This window comes from Rattus norvegicus, chromosome 3 (genome assembly GCF_036323735.1).
Source record: "Rattus norvegicus strain BN/NHsdMcwi chromosome 3, GRCr8, whole genome shotgun sequence".
In the NCBI taxonomy this organism is placed as follows: Eukaryota; Metazoa; Chordata; class Mammalia; order Rodentia; family Muridae; genus Rattus; species Rattus norvegicus.
Genome location: NC_086021.1, coordinates 169953479 through 169978129, shown reverse-complemented (window position 1 = coordinate 169978129; position 24651 = coordinate 169953479). Strand labels below are relative to the sequence as shown.

General features: G+C 50.7%; 2 protein-coding genes across 21 annotated transcripts in view; one reads left to right on the top strand and one right to left on the bottom strand.

The window, feature by feature from the left end:
- Positions 1–95: 95 nt before the first annotated feature.
- On the bottom strand, positions 96–24651 carry Lpin3 (lipin 3). 20 transcript variants are annotated; one of them, XM_039105516.2, is made up of 22 exons: positions 17555–19804; positions 16672–16816; positions 13332–13537; positions 12867–13256; positions 11092–11187; positions 10235–10482; positions 10062–10145; positions 8933–9053; positions 8451–8793; positions 7100–7199; positions 6785–6945; positions 6159–6252; positions 5993–6062; positions 4165–4257; positions 4040–4083; positions 3299–3437; positions 2246–2394; positions 1982–2068; positions 1426–1578; positions 1149–1263; positions 957–1060; positions 96–814 (listed from the first exon to the last, which is right to left on the bottom strand). In XM_039105516.2, the coding sequence occupies exons 4-22, from the start codon at positions 13056–13058 to the stop codon at positions 670–672; spliced, it is 2538 nt and encodes an 845-aa protein (XP_038961444.1). In that variant the 5' UTR covers positions 13059–13256; positions 13332–13537; positions 16672–16816; positions 17555–19804; the 3' UTR covers positions 96–669. The 20 variants fall into 20 exon arrangements, 17 of the variants coding, with proteins under 17 accessions (XP_038961444.1, XP_063140264.1, XP_038961443.1 ...); XM_063284194.1 differs by having other exon boundaries at positions 10062–10142; positions 17555–19800; XM_039105515.2 differs by lacking the exons at positions 16672–16816; positions 17555–19804 and adding an exon at positions 24329–24582.
- The window catches only part of Zhx3 (zinc fingers and homeoboxes 3), a 130875-nt gene continuing 115982 nt past the window's right edge, over positions 9759–24651 (top strand). The window contains exons 1-2 of the mRNA XM_039105096.2: positions 9759–9861; positions 17414–17575. The gene's annotated coding sequence lies outside the window, so the exon portion shown is untranslated. The remainder of the gene's footprint in view (positions 9862–17413; positions 17576–24651) is intronic.

Below are 24651 nucleotides of genomic sequence, written 5' to 3'. Positions count from 1 at the left end.
AGACACTTGGCTAAGGAGGGTAGTCTGGGCTCCCAAAACCCGTGGGATCGTAGTATTCCCAGATGATACCCCAAGGACAGTGGTTCTCAACCTTCTTAATGCTGTGACTTTTTAATACTGTTCCTCATGGTTGTAAATACAATTATTTTCACTGCTACTTCATAACTATAGTTTTGAATCATAATGTAAATATCTGATAAACAGGATATCTGATATGAAACCCCCATGAAAGGGTCATTCGACCTCCGAAGGGGTTGCGACCCACAGATTGAGAACCAATGGCCTAGGAGCCAGAGAACCCTGCAAGAGTCTAGTGACACGTTTAATAGCTGGAGGTCAGGGCTGTACTGAGGCCTGGGACAGCTACCTGACTCCTGATAGAGAGGTGGGTCCCTGAGTACTCCCCATGCTCCCACAGCCACCTGGGCCTCATTCGGTGCCATCTCTGTCAGATGCCATCTTGTTCCAGTTCTTCAAACCCAGTGCCCTGGTACCGAGCGGTCAAACTGACGAACACGGCCATTTGTGTTTCAAGGTGGCGGTAGCGGAGGCTGCCAGTCAACTTGCAGCCCTTTGTTGGATTGGCCCACGGCACGCATCTTCTGACCCCTACTGTCCTAAGTACTCCATCAGTCCTGGGTCAGGCCAAGGAGAACCGTCAGGGCAAGCTCAAACCAGGGTGTCAAAGTCCACACACGGCAGTGGCTTCCGCCAATAGCAGAGGTTGCTGTATTCAGGGTTGGCCAGGTCTGTGCTGGGGCCGCGCACCACGGGCGGGAAGAGAAGCTCCACCACCTCTCCAAGCCGCTGGTACCTGTGGGCAGAATGGGCGGCACTGAGTCAGAGTTGTCACAAGGCAGTGGCCTTCACAGCTGGCGAGGCCCAGGATTTATCCAGGAGAAGAGGTGGAATCCGGGTCCTGGGAGAGGCTGCGTGTGGGGGACACAGGGCCTTACGTGGATTTGTGGTTCTTTATGAGCTCTTGGATGAGCTCTCCCCGGGGGTTGACTGTGAAGATTCGAGACTCAGGGAGGCCCACCTGCCTGTAGGCAAAAACATCCTGCAAGGGACAGAAAGGGTTAGGGCAGCGTCTGAGACTGCTGGGGGGCAGGGAGATGGGGCTGCAGCTGTAAGGAGGGGACACTCACGTTAGGCCTGTTCCCAAACGCGGCATAGAAAGGCTGTCTTTGGGGCAGAAACAGCTGCTGGATATCACTCAGGCAGGCAACCTTGAACACCTCTGGCTTCTTCTCGATTACTTCCCTGGAGTGGCCATGGTCACGGACGGGGATGAGGGCAAAGGAAAGACAAGACACCAGAGAGTCAGAGGACATGTTGTCTGACCAGTCTTGTGAGATACCCAGGAGCAAATGTGTGCTAGGCTGGAGGTGCTCTTGCCTTCCCCGTGTGTGTAAGCGTGGTTACCTGTGGAGGGCGGAGAAGAGGCTGCTGGGAGACAGCAGGATGGGGCCCTTAGGGAGGCCGCAGCCGTGCTCGCTCACCCACTGCAGGTACCCCTTGGTGAGGTGAGCCATGCCGATAGCCCGTGCAGAGCAGTACAGGAACTTGTACCCATTTCTGGGGGTGGGAGACAGTCATCAGAGATACCTTCCCTATTCCCATTATCCATTCGCTACAAACACAGCTCAGTGGGGGTCTCTGGCCCTCAAACCTAGAGGGCTTTGAAGAATGAGACTGAGGAAGGCCTTGGGAGTGGGTATTGTCAGCATCTGTCCCAGCTGGAACTTGGATACTATTTTAGGGGCCAGGATAGAGATGGCTTTCTGCTACCTTGTGGTCAGCAGGTACATGACTCATGAGAGAACTAAGGACCAGAAAGGTCTCTGTTTTATGGACTTCCCAGTCTACCCCTGGTGGCACCCAAGACTGGCTTCCCAGGGCAGAAGTTAGGGTGGCCTAAGATACCCTATTACCCTCCAGCTAGGAGTCCCGACCCAGTCAGCCAGAGCTCAGCACTCACAGATGGATTTTGTGGTAGAGACTAGTAATGCCCTGGTGTGTCCAGTCTTTCCCCAGCTGGGGCAGAATGTGGCCCAGAGCATCCGACCTATAACCAGGGAAGAAAGTCATTTAGGCTACCCACATGGCTCCCATGCTCCATGGGCGTGGCTCAACGTGGCCCACCTGGAAGAAGGCATTGCACACTGCTCCCACACACCCAGAGCAATGGGAGGTAGGTCCCCAGGCACTTCCCCCAGACTCCTCACAGCCAGCTGGGTCTCACTTGGTGATGGTGCCGTCTATGTCAGAGATGACCACCTTGTCATCCCAGTTCCACAGGTAGATGGTGGCTTTGCAACGGCAGGTGCCTTGGTACTGGGTAGTCACGCTGAAGACCACATCGTTAGCTCCTTCATTCAGGTTTAGACACCGCTGGGAGCAGACAAAGGGAGAAGGTATGATCTGTCACCCTACACTTTGGCTGTGGTTTTGATCCCCACGAGCCTCTTTCCCCTCTTCCTGTTAGTTCTGAGACCCTTCCTGAGGCGTTTTACAGCAACCACACACAGACACTTGTATATAGAAAGAGGGCATCGGTGCTTCCCAGGGACCTGCACAGCGCTTTCTGTTCCATGGCGCAAATTACAGACAAACCACATTTGTGACTCTCTGCCTGGGTTTCGAGATCAGCCCCAAGGCAAGGGCTGGTCATGATAGGAAAATACTTATTCCCAAAGGAGGTGGGGCTGTGCGATCATCATAGAAAGCCCTTTCAGGGGGGCAAGGGTAGCTAAAGTGAGACCTGACCCTGGATGTGAACCTTAGAGAATGATGCTGGCTTCTCTCCATCATAGCTAGGAGATCTCTGTGTCCAGGCTGAATCAAAACTTGACAAGTACTCTAGGGCCCCAGGCAAGGGGCTGTTATCTTGTACCAAGCTGGTCAAACCATGGATGCCTTCCTGATTGTGGGGCTACCAGATACAGAACTCAGGGAATCCATATAATGAAGGCTGGATGGGGTTGTCGAAAATCTGAAGAGCTGTTATCAGCACTGATGGCTTCAAAGAGGTTTCCAAGGTACAATGCAGCACACTGCAGGTGGATATTTTAGGATATGAGAGGACTTTTCCCTTAGAGCTTCTAACAGAAATCAGCTGGTCTATTAAGAAGTGAGCCCCCCTCCCCCTAGGTATTTAACACAGGCCATGGAGAAGCTGCCTGTGGGGAAGATTCTGGCTGTGGTGAACTGCACTTCACCTTGGTCCTGTGAGACCTGAACGGAATTAACACAGCCCAGCCCCTCCACCCAGGAACACAGGGATGTGCACACTCACGATCTGATTGGAAGAGAGACGAAGAGACTTCTTGTAGGTAGGGACATAGCCCGGAGTGGAGGATGGCAGTGGGGGCACTTCGAGGATCACAGGGCTATCTGGGACATCGTCATCACTGCTTAGGACCTCTGTCTTCTCTCTGCAGGCATTGCTGGCATTTTGAACCACTTCCCCCAGCCATAGGCCTTTTGCTTACCCTCAGTGCAGGCACCTGAGTGATCCAGGCCCTGTTCCTATCACTCTAGAGCTGCCACCTATGTGGGGTGTCTGCCCAGGGAGCTGAGAGCCAAGCTGGAATGGAGGCCTAACCATCTAGCTTCACTATGCCTCTCTTGGGGTGTCTACCTGGAGGTATCCTCCTGAACACGTGTATCCTGGAACTTGTCCCTAATCTCACTTGTTTTGGCTTCAGCTAGCCCACCCTTGGTCACTCTTTCCACAAGCTGGATTGCTGGGTTGCTTCCAAGATTAGAATCAAGTGTGGGCTGGGGAAGAGAGACCCTTGTCCCTCCCCTTAATACAGCAGCCCCTCTCCCAGGCTAGCAGTCTGCATAACTGGTCAGCTTTGTCATTGCCTACCTGAGGGACATCTGGTATGTCTCTAGGTCTGTTTTCCCATCTTGGAGGTGGGGACATTTCTCAGAGGAATGAAAAGGCTGGGAAAGAGGTCTGGCACCCTCCCCCACCAGGCAGATCCTCACCAGGCTCCAGTCCCAAGCCCTGCTAACAGGTTCTACTCACCCCTGCTGTTTCCTGGTTGCTGCTTTCTCCCTCTGGGCACTGCGCTGTGGGAAGAACTTCCATAAGCAGATTCTGCTTCCTGGCCTGTGCTGGCCCTGCCCTGTGATCACTGGCCACCCACCTACCTCCTCAGCTGGGAAGTCCCTGCGTCTCCAGGAAAACCACCATCGCCCACCTTTCCGGGGCATCTTCTCCTTTTGAAGCTTGTCCACAGTGCTCTGTGGGTGGATGACAGCCATGAACTCTTTCTACACCACATAAATCTACCTTAGGTTGACAATGGGAACCCCATGAGCCCAGAATCTCAGCCCACCCTAGAGCAAGGTACTGTCAACTTCTGGAGGCTGAAGAAAATGTTCACCTCCTCCCGAGAGACTAAGAATGGGTCAGGAAGTCTGCAAAGGCGACCAAAGGCCCTTCCTGCCTCAACTGAACTCCTGGGCTCTAGTTCAGCTTCCAGATCTCACGAGCCCATGCCCTACTAGAGTGACTGAGGGTAGTACTGTATTGGGAGAATCTTAGAACTGGTACTCAACGCAGGATGCCTCCCAATAGCCCCAGGAACAGACATAGTCAGTGTACTCTTTAACCCAAAGACAGACACAATTTCCTGAAGTCAGTGATCCTAACTCATGATCCTATCTCTCTCTTGGTATTCTGATCGTTATCTGATTGAGGCACCATTACCTTAAGGAGAAAAAGAAAGAAAAGCTGATTAGATGCATGGTAAGAAATCCGCCTTGATGACCTATCAGCACTCTAGTGGTGCTGTTTACAAAACCCAAGTCAGAAGAACAGGAGCTTGGGGTTTATCAACCCGGGGGCCAGCAGGCATGCGTGGGGGCCTCTCAAAGGCCTCAAGTAGCAGATCCGTCTGGATAAAATGAGGAGAGTCAAACAAGGGATGGGCTCTCTTTCTTCCCGTAGGTCCTAGGCCCTGCCACCATATGACAGAACCAGACATCACTAAAGGGATGCTGTCAACACTTAGATGCCCTCTGAAGAATCCTAACTGAGCTAAGAGTCACAGATAAGACAAGAGTGGGGCCCTGGGGGCCTCACAGAGAGCAGAAACAGCAGGGAGCGTCACGGGCCCCTCTCTGTTCACCATCCTCTTTCTTGCCAAGGCTATGCCTTCCATGACCTCACAGAGAGGGCAGGTGGCTGCAGAAGGCCAGGTGATATTCCTTCTTTTTTTTTTTTTTTTTTCTTTTTTTCGGAGCTGGGGACCGAACCCAGGGCCTTGTGCTTGCTAGGCAAGCGCTCTACCACTGAGCCAAATCCCCAGCCCCGATATTCCTTCTGAGAAGGAATATGAACACTGGCTTCCTTCCCCCATCTGGGTATCCACACGCGCTGCTCCCTGCTTGACCTGCTCAGGACTGTCACTCATTTGACTAGTGGGGACTTGTTCAGCACCCCAGGCTACTCATCTACTGATCGGTTGAATTTGATGCTCATCTAGATGAGTCTTTGATCAACTGTGCCTTCCTGGAGGGTGGGTGCGTTTGGCTCATGTCACCTCAATATGGCGTATAAGAGGTATACCATAGAGGAAGGCTGACCAAGGGGGCTAGCACCCCTGAGCTCAGCAGAGGAGGGGCAGGGTGGGACCCTCTTTCCCAGGCCTCATCTTTCAGATCCCAAACTCTCCTGTTGAAGGTTTGTCTCAGTGCGGCCATCTGTTGGATGTTTATACTGTTCTGATCTCTCCTGAGTGCCGCTGATGAAGAGCCCAAACCCAGTAGGACCCAGCCATGGCTGAGAATCCTTGGAATGACAGCCTTTGTCCACACAGGATGAGCAGGACTTTGAGGCCCTCTGTTTCCTGCCTGGAGAGCGGGTCTGGTAGGCAGTAACCACAAGCTCCAAGCCCTATCTCTGTTCACCATCTACTTTCTTGCCGAGGCTATGGCTTCAAGGCATCAGCCCTGGTGGTATTCTAAGCATTACCTCAGGTAAGTTCTTCTGGAAGGCTTGCAGAGAAAGAATCATGGGGGCAGCCACAGCCCAGTTATAATGCCTGGAGAGAAAGAATCAGGTATTGGAGCTACTGTACCTCTGAGGGTATCGAGAGTGGGTAACTCTGGACACCAGCCATCCCCAACCAGCTACTCACTTCTCGTTAATTTTCACCACGAGGTTTGGGTCATCCAGGAGCCCGGGGTTCTTAGTGAGGTCCTCGTAGGAGACCATGTGCTGGGTGAACTTCTCTGGGCACAGAGGCAGAATGTGAGGGCTGAGGCTGTCATGTCACAATCTGCTTCCCTCATCCCCTCCATACCTCCTGTTGGCTAGGTCTTTCTCTTGGTAACATCTCCTGGCTCTCTGGTGTTTCACCTATTCCCACTCCAGGGATCACAGGTTAGGTCAAGGCTTATGATCGAGCATTTATGTCATAAAAATGGTGGCTGAGAGCGGGCACCATAGGATAGCGGGTGGCAGGAAGCCCTGCCCTGCCTTACATCTGTGCCCTCAATCCTCAAACGTCTTCCCTGACTTCTGGCTCCTGGAAACTTCCCTGCCCTGTGGTGGTCTCTGGAGGTCTTCCTTGCTCTTCCTTGACCCTGAGGGGTCACTTCTGTCCTCCAATGGCTCCTGAGTGTCATATCTGTTCTCCTCTTCCCTCTGTTCATCCCTAGGAGTCTCCATCCCTTCTCTGATCCCTGAACATCCTCCCCATCCTCCCTTGGTCCCTAGCTCTGCACTAATCCTTGGAATAGCTGGCACCATGGTTGAACATACCCAGGGAGATATCGCGAGTGTCGGCCAGTCCACCACAGAGGGACAATTCTATTCTGTCCACGGAGTCCAGAGTGCACTCTGCTGTGTGCTCACGGCTGGGGTTCTCCAGCAGCTTCTGGTTGCTGGGCTCGCTCCACCTCCTGGCCCCCATCCCACAGTCACTAAAGGCAAAGAGGGTGGACAGCAATGCTACGAATACAAAAGAAGATGAAGGGGTTCCCCGCTTTCCTCCCAGGCCCTTGATAAGCTTGGGACTAGGGCCTTTGGCTCCACAGACCCCAGTCCCAAACTCCCTGCCACCCAGTGCCCAAGCACCTCTTAGGGAAATAGAGGGCCACATTCTCAGAGTCCAGGGAGGGCAGATCATCCAGGTAGATATCACTTGGGCCCAGGTGCTGGCTTCTCTTCAGGGAAGCTGAGAATGAATGAGGGGACAGTCACACACCAAACATGGATTCCGTGGCATGAACAACATGTGTCCCTTCTCTGAGTGTCTCAAGGTGGTGCTGTCCAATAGAAGTCTTCCATGACAGAAGGGCCCCATATCCGTACTGTCTAGCGTAGGAGCCACTAGCACACTTCAGAGAGGTTGGTGTGGCACAGAAGCGCACTTTCAAAGTTTGCTCACTTGAACCATTACATCTTATTTTACCTATTTATTGGCACCTTTTAAAAGCGATTTTATTTATTTTGTGTGTGTGTGTGTGTCGGTAGAGGGACATGTGTGCCATGGTCTGAGGATGACAGTACACGTGTACGGGTCAGGGGACAGCTTGCAGGCGTCAGTTCTCTCCTTCCACCTTGTGGATCCTGGGGACCAAACCCAGGTTCTCAGGCTTGGGGTCAGTGCTTTACCCACTGAGTCATCGCACTAACCCTATGCACTGTTTCTTCGAGACAGGGCCTCGTATATCCCAGGCTCGCTTTGAACTCTATGTAGCCAAGGACAACCTTGAATTCCTAATCCCCCCACCTGAATCTCCCAAATTCTGGGATAAAAGCCTGCACCACTGGACGCAGTTTATCTGAGACTAGGGCTCGAACCGTGGTTTCCTCCATGTCAGACGAGCATCCCACCAACGGCACGCCATGCCCGGCCCTTAATTATTTAACTTAATTTCGATTCCTATAAATCAGTGGCTATCATCTCAGACAGTGCAGTGCAGGGGCCTTCCTACCACTCTTCAGTAAAGACAGGCTGGGTGCTGAGGGAGGCCAGCCTTGCTTGGCCTGCCTGACGTCCTGACCCAGCATCCGTCATCCCTATCCACTCAAGACGGCTCTCGGGTCCCAGGCCTGAAACCCGTCTCCCACCTTGGAGGCCTGATTCACGCAGCCTCCTCTATCTAGAGTTTTCTTCTCATTTCTCCCATGGCTGTGTCTTCATTGCCCATGTCTTGGTTATAACTCTCATTACTCAGAGACCACGTGCTTTCCCAGGCCCCAGCCCCGAGCTAATGACTCTGTTCTGTGTGGTCTATGCTAGGCTCTGTCTTGTTTATGCACATGCCATTTGGCTCCTCCATGGGACTAGACCCTGGGAACACTGGCCAGGCACAAGGCCTGGCATATGGCAGCTGCTCAAACTGTGCCTGAAGTCCTACAGCCCACCCAGGACATAACCTGGGGCTAGGGATGCAAAGAGAGAGACCCAGCCATCACTCACCTCTTCCTCTGGAGACTTCTGTACGTCCAGAGGGCGTGTGGCTCTCTGGAGTGGTCCAGCTCCATGATTTCGTGGCAGGAGGGTGTCCTGTACCCCTGGGGTTCTGAGTCTTGGTTTCCTTACTCTCTGGGGCAGCAAGAGGAGAATCCATGGGAGTTTCCTCACGATATGCCTCCACATCAGGATGAAACATATCTTCCCTGACTCCTGGTTGCAGCGCTGGGGATCTCAAAGTGTCCACGCCAGCCATAGAGGAAGGGCTAGGTTCCCCAGGAAGAGCACAGATTGCCTCAGCCATACTTTCAAGGACCAACGAGAACTCAGGATGCTCAGCTTTCGCCACCTTCGATCAGACAAATACAGGAAGACAAGTGGGGTGCATGTGAGCTCACAAGGTGCACATCCCAAGGGCTCTACTCCTCATACAGAGTGGCCAGGGAGTCCCCGAAAGGCAGAGACTGGAGAAGCAAGGAAGAACTCACCTTAGGCAGCCTCCCCCAGGCCCACTGCATATGAGACTCAGCCCTCAGAGGACTGGGCTCCAAGGGCCGCAGCTCTAGTTCTGAGTCACTCTTAGGGGACATTAGGTCAGCAGATGAAAGGCTGCAAAGAACAAGCATTCAGAGACCACCACTAGTCAGCCTGTGGCCATCCCTCAATCTCAGACAACATGGAAAACCATTTTCAACAGATATTTATGCCTGTGCTGTATCCAAAATATACACACACACAGATCTAGATAAATATGGATATATATGGGGATACACACACACACACACACACACATATATATATACATATATATACACACACACACATGCACACATATATAAATGTACGTATGTAAAGAATTCCCACAAGTCAGCAACAAGAAAGCAATCCAGTTTTAGTTTTTTTAAAGCTAGATGCGGTAACACATGCCTGTAATCTTAGCATCATCTTCTGCTACATAAAGAGTTCAAGGCCAGCTTTGGCTAAGTCACACCTTGTCTAAAAAAAAAAAAATCAAAACAAAAAGGATGGCAAGATGTGACTTCCGTGAGCTCTACTTATGTGTGTGCGCGCGCGCGCGCGTGCAAGTGAGTGCAGTGCCTATGGAGGCCAGAAGAGGGCATCAGATCTCCTGGAGCTGGAGTGACAGGCAGCTGTGAGCTGCTTCATATATGTGTGAGGAACTGAACTGGATCCCCGGGAAGAGCAGCAAGTGCTCTTAGTGTGGAGCCATCTCTCCAGCCCCAAAGACATGACTTCTTAATGGGTATAGAGTTTCTGTCCAGTGTGAAGGGAAGTTCTAGAACTACTGAGTAGCTATGGTCACATAACGTTGTGAACGGACTTCATGCTATCGCGCACTCTGAACTGGCTAAAATGGGGAAGTCCATCTCGAGAGTATTTTGCCACAATTGAAAAAGTGAGTTTGATTCTTAGTCAAAACTTTATCAAAACCAAGACAAAATAAAAAAAAAAAATTGCCCCAAACTTTTAACGTTTTACAAAAGAGAAATATAGATGGGCAACAAACCGACTGGGTGGGTCCTGAGGCATTAGTCATCACAAAGATGTAAGCTGAAAGCAGTCTCACACCAGCCTGCTGCCCACTTCAACACTTACTTGGCCTGGGGCGTACACTCGCCATCAGAGTAGGGGTAGATGTCTTTAGGCTGCGATGAGGGCTCCTCTTCCTTCCAAGCACTGCTTAGGGACCACAGAGACATCAAGGCCCTTGTCCAGAGTCATCTGCCCCGGGCTAGTGTGCCCTGTGCCCCGACCTGGTTCCTACCTACCTTGGGGACTCTGGCATTGGCTTTTCCAGCAAGGTCAGCTCACTCTCGGCACCTGCCTCCAGCTCTTCAGAACTGGAGTCCGCCGCATCCTCCCTGCGCCTGGGTTTCCTCCTGCGCCGCCTCTTTCTCCGCCCCGTAAGGACGAGGCCCTCAGGCTCGCTCGCTGTGCCCAGCTGGGAGTCTGAGGGAAAGCCTGACAGGCCTCCCCACGGGATGGGTGAGGTGCACAGTCGAGGAGGCACATCTTCCTGTGGAGAAAACAAGGGCTAAAAGTGGTGGGGCCATCAGGTTATCCAGAGCCCCACGGCGAACTCATTTAGGGGCAGGCACGGGGGCTGAGCAGAGGCAGTGGCAGCCCACACTGGCCGCAAAGCCCCCTCTAACTGAGGTGATGCAGCAGTCGAGGCAAACTCTTTCGTTGACTTGGGCTAGGCCCTGCCTCATTCTGCAAGACACCCGTCTTTTCACATGCACCCCAATTCTGTCTTCTCGGTGTTTGGGTCTGATACAGACTAGAACAGCCAGGCTCTACTCTTAGCGGTCCCCTTAGCCTTGTCTTTTCTGAGTTTCCAATCCAAGCTGTCTTTCCACGGGCTCAGAGGGTCAGCTCAGAGGGCCCCTGCTTCAGAAACCTTCCTCAGGAAGCAGAAGGAACCAAAGTACACACACACACCTTTCTGGGCTGTGGATATAATGACGTTTGAGGCCAGCTTCAAGTGACCCTCTTTATCAGATCTCTGCCGAAGAGATGTCCCTGAGGTCAGTCAAGGGCAGTGACAGACCCCAGGTTCCCTCGTGGTAGATAGAGCCTCAGTGGAGAGGTGATGTCGGGTACAAGCCAGGAGGATGGTCCCTACCTCATCACTGTCCAGCTCCTGGACAAAGAAGGCCTCGCCACTGTCCCCCAACTTCATGTGCAAGTCCACAGGCTCTCCATTGATCTCGATGTCCACCTGTAGTGGGAATGGGGGTTGGGGACATCATGGCCAAGGTACGGGTCCTCATACCCAGATCTGAAGGCACAGTCCCTCCCACCTGCCACCAGCTCTGAGGTGGGCAGAGCGCTCTCCAGACTTCAGTGGCCCTGGCCTCTCGCTCATCACATGGTCCCCAAGAAAGCACCACCGTGACCTGAGTCTCCTACTTTTCCCCTCTCCCGGGTGTTGACTGCATGGACTATGGTGAGAATTCCCACTTACTGTAGAGTGTGTTATGTAGAGCGTCCTGTTTAACAACCCCTTGTAGTAACTTCTATCATTGTCTTTCTAGGCAAAGAAACTTAGGCTTGTGTGTGTGTGTGGGGGGGGGAGAACTCATTATTTGTGAGGACCTGCAAAGGGTCTTCAATTACACCCCGATCTCTTTGTGTTATGTCTCATGTGTGTTTGTATGTGGTGTCACATGTGTGTGTACATGTTCATGTGGGAGGGTCAGAGGTCAATCTCAGACGTCTTCCTCAGTCACTCTCTACCTTATTCTTTGAGACCTGGAGCTCACCAAGGTTGGAAGGCAAGTGAGCTCCAGAGAGCTACCGCATCGCCGTCTCTTCCGGGCTTTCTATGTTTAAACTGTAAATTCACAGACATACGGTGCACATCGCTATTGAGATTGGAAAAGTTTGCTGGAAATCAAAGCCCAGGCATCATAAGCTCTTTATTCACTCGGCCATCTGCCCGGCTCTACGGCCCAACCTCTTATCTCTCAGTACCTTGCCTTTTACAGATTAGAACTTCCTATCAGGGTTCTGAAAAACTCAGTTACCTCAACTCGAATGGGGTTTGGGCCCACTAGGCTGTGGCTTACAAAGGAACCCGGTGCAAAAATACGTGAGGAAGTAGACATAGTTCTGCTAAGGGACTAACCCCTTGTCCCCACACACTGGTCTCAAGGTCACATCATCAGCTCCTGTTTACTGTCCCAAACTATTCCACTTCTAGCACTAGACATATAAAAAAAAAAGTGTCCATTCCTAAGGGTGACGTGGCTTTGTTTGAAGACGCAAGGTGATTTAGCACGGCCACAGGAGAAGCATTTGGAAGTTGAGCCAGGCCTGGTAGCCGCAGCATTTGATTCTACTCCTCTGGGCTTCCTACCTAGGAAAATGAGAGTCTTCGGGATCAAAGCCCCAAGCCAACCCCAAAACAGTGAGGACCAGTGAGGTGGCTCAGCGGGAAACAGCACTTGCTGCCAAACTTAACGACTTGAGTTCAATCCCTGGAACCCACACAGTGGAAGGAAAGGACAGCCTCCCACATTGTTTTCTTTTTTTTCTTTCTTTCTTTTTTTTTTTTTTTTGGTTCTTTTTTTCGGAGCTGGGGACCGAACCCAGGGCCTTGCGCTTCCTAGGCAAGCGCTCTACCACTGAGCTAAATCCCCAACCCCCCACGTTGTTTTCTGACGTACACCCACACGCTCGCGCACACTCACACAGTGTGCTCACACAATCATACATACATACATATACAAGATAAATAAAATAAGATACATTTTTAAAGAAAATTCAATGAAAAGAACAAAAGAAGAGAAACAGGACAGGGATTCTCCCCCACCCCCCGCCACACACACACACACACATATCTGTACTTTCAAAAGCCCACCCCAATGAAGCCAGACCGAAGGCCAAAGCACTCACCACCTTCTCCCGTGACCGCAGGACACCCAGCTTGCCGAACCGCACATGGAAGGGTGAGCATCGGAAGGAGCCATCCACCTGCTTGACCACCAGCACGTCAATGCCGCCGCTCAGTGTGGCTGGGTTCAGGCCCCTGTATAGCTCCTTAACTGTTCCAAACACTGTCTCTGCCAGCTGCCCCACATAGTTCATGGCTGCTGCTGGCCAACCCTGGGATGTCCAAGCTTACGTTGTCCAGCCCTCAGAAAGGGAACGTGCTTAAAGAGAGGCAGCAGCCGCGGGATGGGAGGATCTCCAGAAGACCTGGGCCTACTAGCTGTGGCTGGCCCACAAACCTACAGTGGGACCCTTGGGCAGCCGGCTGACTTCTCCTACCGCCAATCTCCACATCTGTAAAAACAAGGACTCGGGGTGAAACAATAGCACAATGGCTGGTTGCCCGTGCCTCTAAATGCTATGACTCACTGTGACGCCCATGAGCCCTCCATGGGCATGGCTCATCCAATCCTCAGGACAACCTCGAAAGGCTGCCAGAGCTGCTGCTATTATTCCTGTTTACAGACGAACCAGGTGAAGCTTGGGGAGGTGGAGTGACTTGCCCAAGGTCTCACGCCTATGAAAGAAGGAACCTGAGGTTCAAGTCCAGGTCTGTGTGACTCACGTCCGGAACCCTTGGCAAGGACAAATAGGAAGAAGATTCGCTGTGTAAACAGGACATCGTGGGCAGCGGGGAGAGCCTCCTGATGCGGGTAGCCCTGCTAGTTAATAGGCGGCGTGCTAAAGGAAGTCTTCCATTTAAGAAATGGGTCTAGTAGAGCGCTTACCTAGGAAGCGCAAGGCCCTGGGTTCGGTCCCCAGCTCCGAAAAAAAGAACCAAAAAGAAAAAAAAAAAAAAAGAAAAGAAAAGAAAAGAAAAGAAAAGAAAAGAAAAGAAAAAAGAAATGGGTCTAGCTAGCTTGTTGCTTCCTGGTCCTAGAAATTGAATGGGCTCCTGCATATGAATTCCAGGTACCTAAGTCTCTACTGAACCAAGTAAGGTCTCTGTGTAGCTTCAGGATGCCACACCAGCCCTACGCCCCAACCCTTTTCTCCTGGTAAGATGAGGCCCACAGCCTCCCAGGGTCTCCAGGCCACTGTCCTCAGCCAGTCTCTAGCTTCAGACTAGAATTCAGCCAGGCAGGTCCTCAGAGCCACATTCTGGCCAGCACTGTCCTATAACCCAGCCGGACTGGTCCCTCTGGCTTTCCTCTATGAGGGAGGGTGGGGAAAGGTGAAGGAGGAGGCTTCAGTGGCAACAAAGAAAAGCCAGGGCTGTAATGAGAGTCATGGCCAAGCTGACACAGTGTCCCCTCCTCCTGCTCCACCTGAACCAGACTCAGCTCGTCACACCTGTTATACTGCCAAGTAAGGGACCCACTGCCCTGGCTGCAAGACCCATGACACGGCAACAGGTCACCCTCCTCTCTCAGATCTTGCCTAAGAATTCCTGGAGGACAATAGCTCAGGATCTTCCTTCAAAGAAGCTAATTGATATACCACACTTCATGGTGATAATAGAGTATAGATTATGTGTGTGTGTATGTGTGTGTGTTGGGGGGGAGCAGAAAAGACACTGTGACTCAGGTCTCCTGACTCCTTAATTAGTCCACAGTCCCTGAAACACACCACAGAGAGCAGCCACCTCTGTACAGCTCTGTGATGCACCAATCTTGGAATGTGGTCCAGGAATTGGTAGCATAAGTGTCACTGGGAGCTTGTTGGAAATGTGGGAAACTCAGGACCCTTCCTGGGTCCACATGTACATCTGAAGAAAGTCCCTAGTGGTGCCTGAATCCTTGAGTGTTTGATAGGAGTTATCTCAGTGTTCCCAGCCCGTAGTGACTTTCAGAAAGTCGGACCCCAGTGGTTAACATTTTCGAGGGAATGCCGCTGTCTGGTTGGTTCTGGAACCACAGACAGGCTTTCCTCTGTGTCAATAAATGGTGCACGTAGCTCGAGCCAATGTATACTCTTTTGTTGGTTTTATCTCTTAGGAAAAAAATCTGTAACTAAACATTATAAGTTTGTATAAGACTATACTGTCTTCTAGCAAACCCCAAATACCTTTTGAATTACATTAAATAAAATGTCATAGAAGGAGAAGGAGAGGAAGAGGAGGAGGAGAAGGAGAGGGGGAGGAGAAGGAGAGGATGAGGAGGGGGAGGGGAGAGGTGTAGGGAGAGGGAGAGGGAGAAGGAGGAAGAAGGAGGAGCAGGAGAAGAAGGAGGAGGAGGAGGAGGAGAAGGAGAAGGAGAAGAAGAAGAAGAAGACAGGTGAAGTGATTTGCCCGGAGTCACAACTTAGTCACTGTCAGAGTGGAGATCAGATCCAGGCAGTTTGGTACCCTTACCCACAATGCCTCATGGCCATTCATGATCTAGACACCTGATAACAAAGTCTTGGCCTAGCCAGCGGGAGGCTAAGTCAAAATGCGGTGAAATTAAATTCTGTGGCTCTGTAATGTTGCTCAAATCCAATAACCATTTTGTCTGTAAGACACCTGTTGGCTCCTTGGCGGGAAGCTTCATTCTGCTCTAATATCGAACTCAATGACTACAGACGGAGACAGACTGACAGGACAGACACCTATCTGTTGAGCAAAGCTCTAGACTAGTCAGTCTAGGAAAAACAGAGAAGACCCAGGGTCTCCAGGAATAAAGGAGTAAAAGGAGTAAGCATGGGTTGCCCAGAGTAGGGGTGAAAACAAAGCTGCCTCAGACCTGCTGGGAGGGAAAGAACTGGAAAAACAAGCATGGCAGGCTTGGTTTGCTGTAGCGTGTGTGTGTGTGTGTGTGTGTGTGTGTGTGTGTGTGTGTGTGTGTGTGTGTTTGGCAGGGTAAATTGTAAGACAGTATCTCTGGTTCCTGACCATTTGATGCCACTAGGCTCCCAGCTCCTATCCAAGGATGTGGCAGCCAAGTTGTCTCTAGATGCTAAAAGCCTCCTAGGAGGAATGTAGCCCAGGAGAGCACTTGCCTTTTACATGCAAGGTCCTAGGTGCAATCCACAGCACTGCAAATAAAGTCAAATGTCTCCTTGGAAGAAAACCTGTCCCCAGTGGAGGGTCACTAACCTAAGAAAAGGATCTAGATGGCAGAGGTGGGCACATGGGATGGGGTGTCACTAGACTCACTCAGGTCTATTCACAGGTTCTCAGGCAAACAACTAGCTGGCCTCAGTTTCCCTTTCACAGTATAAGCCTTAGGTGAGACCCATCTCACTCTCTAGAATCCCACTTGCTTGGGCTTCGGCTACTTCTAAGTAAAATCCTACCCCGGCCACATCCACCCCTAAGGAAACCTTCTTTTTGGCCTCCCCCGCCCTTGATTGTCCTATTGTTTAGGTTAAGGCTTTATTACCAGATACCCAGATCATTGATGGCAGCAAAGCACTGTGGGTAAGAACACCACAGTGTCTGAGTTCTAATCTATACCCTGCCCCTTCCCAGCTATGACTTTGGGCAAATTGCTTCACTTACCTGAATCTTTTTTTTTTTTTAAGTATCTTCATTTTATTTTTTTCCTGTGCATTAGTGCTTTGCCTGCATATATGTCTATGTGAGGGTGTCAGACACCACCCCCCTGTCAGGGTGTCAGATTCCCCCAGAACTGAGTCACGGATAGGTGTAGTTGCTGGGAATTGAACCTGGGTCCTCTAGAAGAGCAGCCGGTGCTCTTAACCTCTGAGCCATCTCTCCAGCCCCTATTTCTCTGAGTCTAAATTTCAGCTTCTTTAAGAGGAGATAATATCAGGTAGGGATGAGTACCCTCTGAGACAATCTGCATACAGTCCCGTCGTACGATAGGTGTTATGCCCGTGTGTGACATCTAGCAGAGACGCCAGCATCTTTTCCAGAATCGTGACTATCCCGCTCGCTTAGGCTGTGGGCAGCGCAGTAGGGCAGCCTCTACCTGCAGTTAACAGTTTAGACACAGCAGGCTGACACCCCACACCATGACCAGTGGGAAACTCGCTATTTACAAGATGGACGACGGGTGAACTCCAGGCCTTACGGAGTACCTAGCTTAAGCCAGGCTAGATCTGTCATCAAGGTTCCAGGGCCAGTTTGCTTCTACCACAGGGAAGCCAAAACAAGTTGCTCTGGATTCTTAGGTCCCTAGATTTTGAGATGGGGGAGTCATGGGGATGACTTTCCAACTGCCACCAAAGAGAGTAGGGGTATAAGGTTCAGGACCCTTAGACCAGGGAAGTGGCCTACCACTAAGTTACAATTCTCCAGCCTAGGGTGGCAACTTCTGTTGCCCCAGGTGAGGGAAAGTCTCAATTCCCCTCCTTGACTGGCAAGACAGGCCAGGGAAGGGCCCGGACATTCCTTTGCAACTGAGGACTCAGTACCAAGGACACACGGTCAGTCTGGGGGAGCCTCCCTAAAAGGTTCTAGCATCTCCTCTCCAGCTCCCTAGTCTTGGCTATCTAGGGAGCTCGTAGCCGCTGGGAAAGGGGCAGGAAGGAAATGAAGCCATTACCCCTCTCTACTCTTTCTCTAGCTCCAAATGGACCCTGGCCCTTGAAGTGAAAATGACATAGAAGAACAGAGTGGGAGAAGAACATTTTTTTCCCTAGCCCATCTAGGTTCCTAAGTAGAAACTTCCCTCCCGTGGACTGAGACCCTGAGTCGCCGCCTCTACCTGTATGCAGAGGTTCCACAGGTGAGTGTCCAGATCCCAGCACTTCCGCTTCCTCTGGGACCCGGGAGATCCGGGCTCCACTCCTTCCACCAACCAGGTGCGGCTTTCACTGTCACCGTCAGTTCAGGCTCCACCCCTTACTTCGAAAAGACCCCGCCCCCGTCCCGTGTTCACACTCAAGGGCTCCTTTTTTCCTATGGAGACTGGGGAGCACCAGACTTAGGGGCTCTGACCCGTTCCCAACCACACCCGTAACTCCACTAGCTGCCACGACAGGAGCTCGAAAGACCTAAGGACTTTGGAACCGCGTCTACCTACGTCCTGTTCCTATCTACCTGACTCTGTGACCTTCGGCGAATCGCGCACCGATTAGAGAGGAAAGCTTTGTAAGATTTGCCAGAGAACATGAATGCCTTTGTCGAGTGCTTGACGCTTGTATTTCCCATCCTGGGAACAGCGTTCCTTGACCCTCCACACCCCATATGATCACAGCTGTCTTATTTGCTCAGTTAATGTCAGGCTCGTTTATTTGTTTTTGCATACTGATATCAAACTCGGTGATACGCGCAAAGAGATCTACCACCGCTACACCACCCAGCTTCAAATGTCCCCTTGAACTGAGCTTGAACGCCTTAAGAACAGATCACCTTCAAGCGCTCAGTGCCATTGCAAAAAATATATGCTCAGTCATCTATCAGACACATTAGCGGATGGGCAATGCGCTTAATACCACCACCGGCCAGCAGAGGGCAGATGGTGATCAGTCTTCTCTCCCAATCACACTTTCTCACCACCCAACAATCTCAAGGGCAGGCAAGACACTTGAGCAGATTTGAAGGCGATAAATGCAAACGACCAGGGCCAGCCAGGAATAGCTTTGAGTCTGTCCAAAGCCTCCCCTGATTCAAAGACCTCTCTGACTACCTGTATGTATCAGCCCCACAAACAAGATGTGCTGGAAAGCTTAAGAAGGTGACGACGGCCTTTGTTCTGAAAAGCACAGGCAGGCTTTGCCTAAAAGATGGCTCAGTCAGCCCAGCATGGTGACACACACCTTTATTCCAGCACTGGGAGGCAAAGGGAGGCAGATCCCAGAGTTTCAGGGTAGCCTGGTCTACAGAGGGAGTTCCAGGAGAGCCAAGGAGACATAGTAAAACCCTATCTGGAAAAGTCAAAACAAGCAGACAGACAAACAAACAAACAAACAAACAGTGGTTCAGCCAGTAAAGGTGCTTGCTTCTGAGTTGGAGAACTGTAATCTGCACTTACAAGGTGTCTCTGACTGGCTGTGAAGCCAGAGTACACACTGTGCACACACTTTCAATCAGTGGTTCTCAACCTTCCTGATGCTGTGACCCTTTAATACAGTTCCTCAAGTCCTGGTGATCTCCAGCCGTAAACATTATTTTTGTTGCTACTTCATAACTGTAATTTTGCTACTGTTATGAGTCATAATGTGACTATCAGATATGCAGGATATCTGATATGTGACCCCTGTGGAAAGGGGTCATCCCCCAGGGGGTCTCTACCTACAAGCTGAGAACCTCTGCTCTAAATATAATTAATTAATGAATTAATTAACTTTAGGGTAAAGTCATAAAAAGTCAGACCTAGAGGGATGGGAATGGAGAACTGGGAAAAGCAAGCTACAGAAAGGACTGGACGGTGAGGAGTGAGAAGCTATTGCCAAAATGTGATCCAAGGGGACAGAGCTTGGTTAGAAATGACTGCTTTTGTTGTTCATGCTGTAGTATCTAGTTGCTATCTCAGAGGAGCCCTGCTGGAGGCAGAGCAATCTCAAGGCCACCCTGGGGGTTGTGGTGTGCCACAAGATTGCCTGTGGCGTCATTATGTGTGTAATGATTACATTCGACGGTAAAACCCTGGAAACAGGAATTCTCAAAGAAGGAAGGTAAGAAGTTAAGAGAGGCCACAATCTGAGGCGTCTGATGCCAGGGTCAATTTTTTCCTTGTCTAAAATTGGGGTCTCACAGTCTTTAATCCCAGCTCTCCGGAGGCAGAGGTAGGCGGGTATTTGTGAGTTGGAGGCCAGCCTGATCTTCATAATATGTTTAGCACAACCAGGTCTTAATAAAGATCTTAATAAAGGAGGAAAGGAAGAAGAAAAGAAAAATGGGGCATGGCTATATAGCTATATAGGACAGGCTGGCCTCAGTGCAAGGTTCTGCCTGACTCAGACTCCCTCCAGAGCGCTGGGATTAAAGGTGAGTCCCACCATGCCCAGCCTAATCTAATGGTTTCATTCTTAATTTCACTTGCTAAACGGTGATAAAATTACCTTGCAGGATTATTTGGTGAAGATCTCATAACCAGTGGTTCTCGGTCTTGGTTATATATTTAAATCCTCATGCCCTTGACAAAGGTTGACCCATGGCGACCATGGCAACCATGGCAACCATGGCAACCATGGCAACCATGGCAGTGAGATTTCAAGCCCCATATAGTTTTACTGAGCTAAATAAATGCTGAGCACAGCACAAGGTGCACATTAGGCAGTCCCCAGTGCTTAGTGTACTTTTTGTTTAGGCGTGTGGTTTGGGAGGGGGGTACAGTGGCGGAGGGTAGAGTGGGGGAGGGTACAGTGTATGGGGAGAGCCATGTCCCCGAGAGTCGGGGTGCATATGGGGGCTGGAGAAAAAGCTGGGCATCATCACTATTCCTATCCACCTTAACGCTTTGAGATGATCATCTCTGAACCAGGAACTTGCTTTATGGGTTCAACTGGGAAGTCAATGATCTCTCCGGATCTACTCTCTCTGTGTCACAGAATGTTAGGTTTATAGGTATGCATAGCCGTGACTTGATTTATTTTTTAACCAACCAGGATAACAGGCCTGTGCCATGAAGCCTGGCTTTCATTTTCTTTTCTATTATTATTCTGTGCGTTTGGGTATTCTGCCTGCATAGACGTGCGTGCGTGCGTGCGTGCGTGCGTGCGTGCGTGCGTGCGTGCGTGCGTGCGTACACCATCCAGAAGAAGGCACTGGCTCTAACGGGACTGGAGTTGGCGCAGTCGTGAGATTCCATGTGGGTTCCAGAGATCAAACACTGACCCTCTGCAAGAGCAGCCAGTGCTCTTAACCACTGAGCCATCGCTCCAACCCTCATGACTGGCTTTTTATGTGGGTCCTGGGGATTTGAACTCATCTTCATGCTTGCAGAACAAGAGCTCTTACCAGTGAGACATCTCCCCAACCCTTTCTTGTTGTTTTATGTGGGTTTGTTTGTTTCGTTTGGGTGGGAAGCAGGAGGTTGGCGGCAAGATTTTACTATGTTGCCCAGGATGACTTAAAACTCCTGGGCTCGGGGTTGGGGATTTAGCTCAGTGGTAGAGCGCTTGCCTAGGAAGCGCAAGGCCCTGGGTTCGGTCCCCAGCTCCAAAAAAAAAAAAAAAAAAAGAACAAAAAAACAAAACAAAACAAAACAAAAAAAAAACTCCTGGGCTCAGTTGATCCCCTGGCCTCAGTCTCTTTAGCAGCCCTTCCTTCCTGCAGATGCACAGTACCATGACCAGCTCTCGGCTCACAGTTTTGAAGATGAGGCACAAATTGTTTTTGTCGTTCTTTATCCAAGGGGCAAGAAGTTCATAAAGATTGTTGCAGAAGTTGGATTTGCATCAAGCTTGGTTTTGGAACTCCGAATCATTCAGAGTGTGGTAATTACGGAGGGGTGTAAAGGGGTGAGATGCAGCCTCGGGCGATCTTCCTTGTCCTAATACCCAGCCGAGCTGACCAAGGCAGGGGCTATCCTGCTCTAGCGTGTACCTTATATCGCCACCATCGGGGTATCCTTTTAGCCTGAAAGGATCTTGTGAATGCATTGGCTTTTTACTCCTCTTCCTGGGTGCGTGTACCAGCTTCAGCCTATACCACTGTTGGCTGTCCTTGTTAATCCAGGATTAGAGGAGGCACTGCTGCCGTCTGTATGAAGTTTTGGAGCCTATATGCTTCTTGACCCACAGGCAGGCTCGGTGACTATTTGCCCCACTACTTCCTTTCGAGTGAACCCAGCCTGAGGTGAATGGGAGCTTTGAGCCAGGCCTGCAGCTGTGGTCACATGTCATAAGGAGCAAGACTGGCTGCCAGGAGCAGAGGCTCCACCAGTCCTAGTGGGACAGGATACAGCGGTAGCTGGCATTGGCTTTCCTTAGGGAGGCAGTCCTGAGGGCCAGGAGGCAGACAGCTGGTGTATTGCTATTAGCAAAAACAGAAACAAACAAACAAAAAACCCCAAATGATACTAGTTGCATTTTAATTTCAGACACACATTTTTTAGTATGTTTCGTGCACTATGCATTATTTATCTAAAATTCAATATTAACTTCGTGCCCTCCTTTTTTTCCTTGTTAAAGATGATAGATTCGTGTCTGCCTAGATATCTAAGTTCACAGCAATAGTCTGTCCTGTCCGGTGTCTCTGTCTCTGCCTCTGTCTTTCTCTCTTATCATGTTCTCACTGTAGATCCCTGGCTGGCCTGGAACTCACTATGTAGACCAGGCTGACCTCAAACTCTTAAGAGCTCTGCCTGCCTCTGCTTCCAGAGGGGCTTTTTTGTTTTAATCGAAGACAGGTTGATAGTTTTCAAGGCAAGTACTTTACTGGTTGCTCTAGTTTCCCCGCCTCAGATAGTGATACTTAAGAGTGAGGCTGGTGGAGCAGCATTGGTGGTAGCTCCTGGGAACTCATTAGATATTCACATTCTCAGCTCACCCACCTGACAGACCTAGTGAGTCAGGAACTTTTGGAGGAGGTATCTTTTTTTTTTTTTTTGGTTCTTTTTTTCGGAGCTGGGGACCGAACCCAGGGCCTTGCGCTTCCTAGGTAAGCGCTCTACCACTGAGCTAAATCCCCAGCCCCTGGAGGAGGTATCTTAATACCTCAGGCCCCGCCCCTTCTAGGCCCTGCCTCTGCCACCCTTGCCAAAGAAAAGCTTTTGGCAATCCAGCTGAGGATTGACTGGCCTGGCCATGTTGTCTGGCAGTGTCCAGGTTCCAACTGCTTTTCTCAGGAAAGACATCAGGGGGCCGAGCCTTTCTGGAATTTGACAGTAATTTCTGACCTAAGGAGGGAAACTGAAAAGTCAGACCACTGTGTAAAATGGAGCTTTCTGTGTCTTAAAAGAAAATTCTCCAGCAAGCCGGAGATGCGACCCTGTCAGCACAGTGCTTGTTTGGCTTCCCCAAGTCCTCGGGTTCAAACCTCAGTGGTCCATACACTTGAGTAAGGTAAGGCAGGGCTAACACCCTTAATCCCAGCACAAGGGGAGGCAGACACTGTGAGTTGGAGACCAGCCTGACCTACAGAGTGAGCTGAGGACAGCCAGGGCTCTGTTACATAGAGAAACCCTGTCTTGAAAAGCAAAACAAACAAAAGGAAAGGCTGAGCAAAATAGAAGCAGAGGATAAGAAAAAAGAAAAAAAAAACAACAAAAAAACCAAAAACCCAAGGTCCTTCTCAGCTACACAGTTAGTGTGAGTCAAGTTTGGATACGAGAGGCTTTAATATTCTTCTTGAGACTGGATCTCATTATGCAGCCTTGGCTGGCCTGGGGCTTGCTCTGTAGATCAGGCTGGCCTTGAACTCACAGACATCCACCTGCCTCTACGGGGGAGGGATTAAATGCATATGCCATCATGCCCAGCCTGAGACCTTTTCTTAAAGGGGACTTAACAGGCCTGATTCTGCCACAGGGCTCCAGTTCTGGCGCTGGCCCTCCCTCCCTGCAGCAATGCACTCTCTGTATGGCTTTCTCAGCAGCCTCACGGCTATGTGAGACTCAGTGGGGTCTGCTCCCCAGCTATGTCCTCCTGCTCCATTCTTTCCGGCATCAAGAATCCCTTCCACGAGTCTTGAGAGATGGCCTAGTGGGTAGAGCTAAGGAGGAAGCATGAGGCCCTGAGCCTGGAGCCACGCCCCTTACATGGAAGCTGGATGCTGGAACAGCAAGCATCTGTAACTGCAGCCCTTCTGGGTGGGAGGGGAGGACAGAGAGGTAGTGGGGGGACAGACACAGGACGATCCTCTGGACAACCAATAGAGCTGAAATATCTAGCTCTAGGTTCAGTAGAGAAACTACCTCCCAAAATAAGGTAGAGAGAAATGGAGGAAGGTACCCGAAGTTGGCCCTCTGGTCTCTACATTGTACATACAATGTGCGCGCCCACACGCGACTCACCAGATCGAGCACACATGTCTGAGCTTTTGTGTGTGTGTCTGTACTTGTATGTGTGCACGTGCTCACACACACACACACACACACACACACATGAATCACTCCCTCACATGCTATCATAATTTACTTCTTGATGATAGCTGGTGTTTGTCTCCCTCCACAGGAATGTGGACCCCAGGAGGACAAGATGTTTGGTCTGTCTTCACTAATCTATCTTCAGATCAGGCTCTGGCATACACGAGGCCGCCAATAAAATTAAGTGAACCTGTAGTTATGTCTTGGGTTGTCCTGTCTCCGTCTCAGTCTCAGCCCCCTAGACCTGCCACCGGCCTCTGTTTCCTGGACACTGAGCCTCCCCCAGGGAGCAGGACTTGTCTGGCATCTGCCTGCCTCGGGGCCTTGAGAAGATCCTGGTTGTCTGACCTTGTGTCCCTGCCAAGTTGCCAGCATGTGTGAAATGCTAAATTCTAGCTTATTATTATTGATTTTGAGAGCTATGCCAAGAGGGCAAAAGGACAGCAAACGAGGAGATGGAGGGGACACATGGATGGACAATCAGAGTTGGGAATAAAACGCACTCACAGCTTTCCCGAGGTCCAGTTCTGTTTTCCAGCAGTGCTTGGAGCAGCCAGCGGCAAGCCAGGGCTATGTGCCACGTACCATGAGCTGGGAGCCACGTGGCAAAAACAGGCCTGTTGAATCATGGGCCGCTCAGCTTCTACTGGCTTGTAGAGTTTGGTGTGTGGAGTATTTTTGCTTTTTACAGTCCAGCTGTCTGTAATGATTTCCTTCCCGTGGCCTTGTTCACCAAAGTGTCCCTGAGTGACTAGCTGAGTCATTGCATTCCTTACTGTTTAGGACACTGGTCCAAGTACCAAGAACCAGCGCTTTCTTTCATGGAGGTG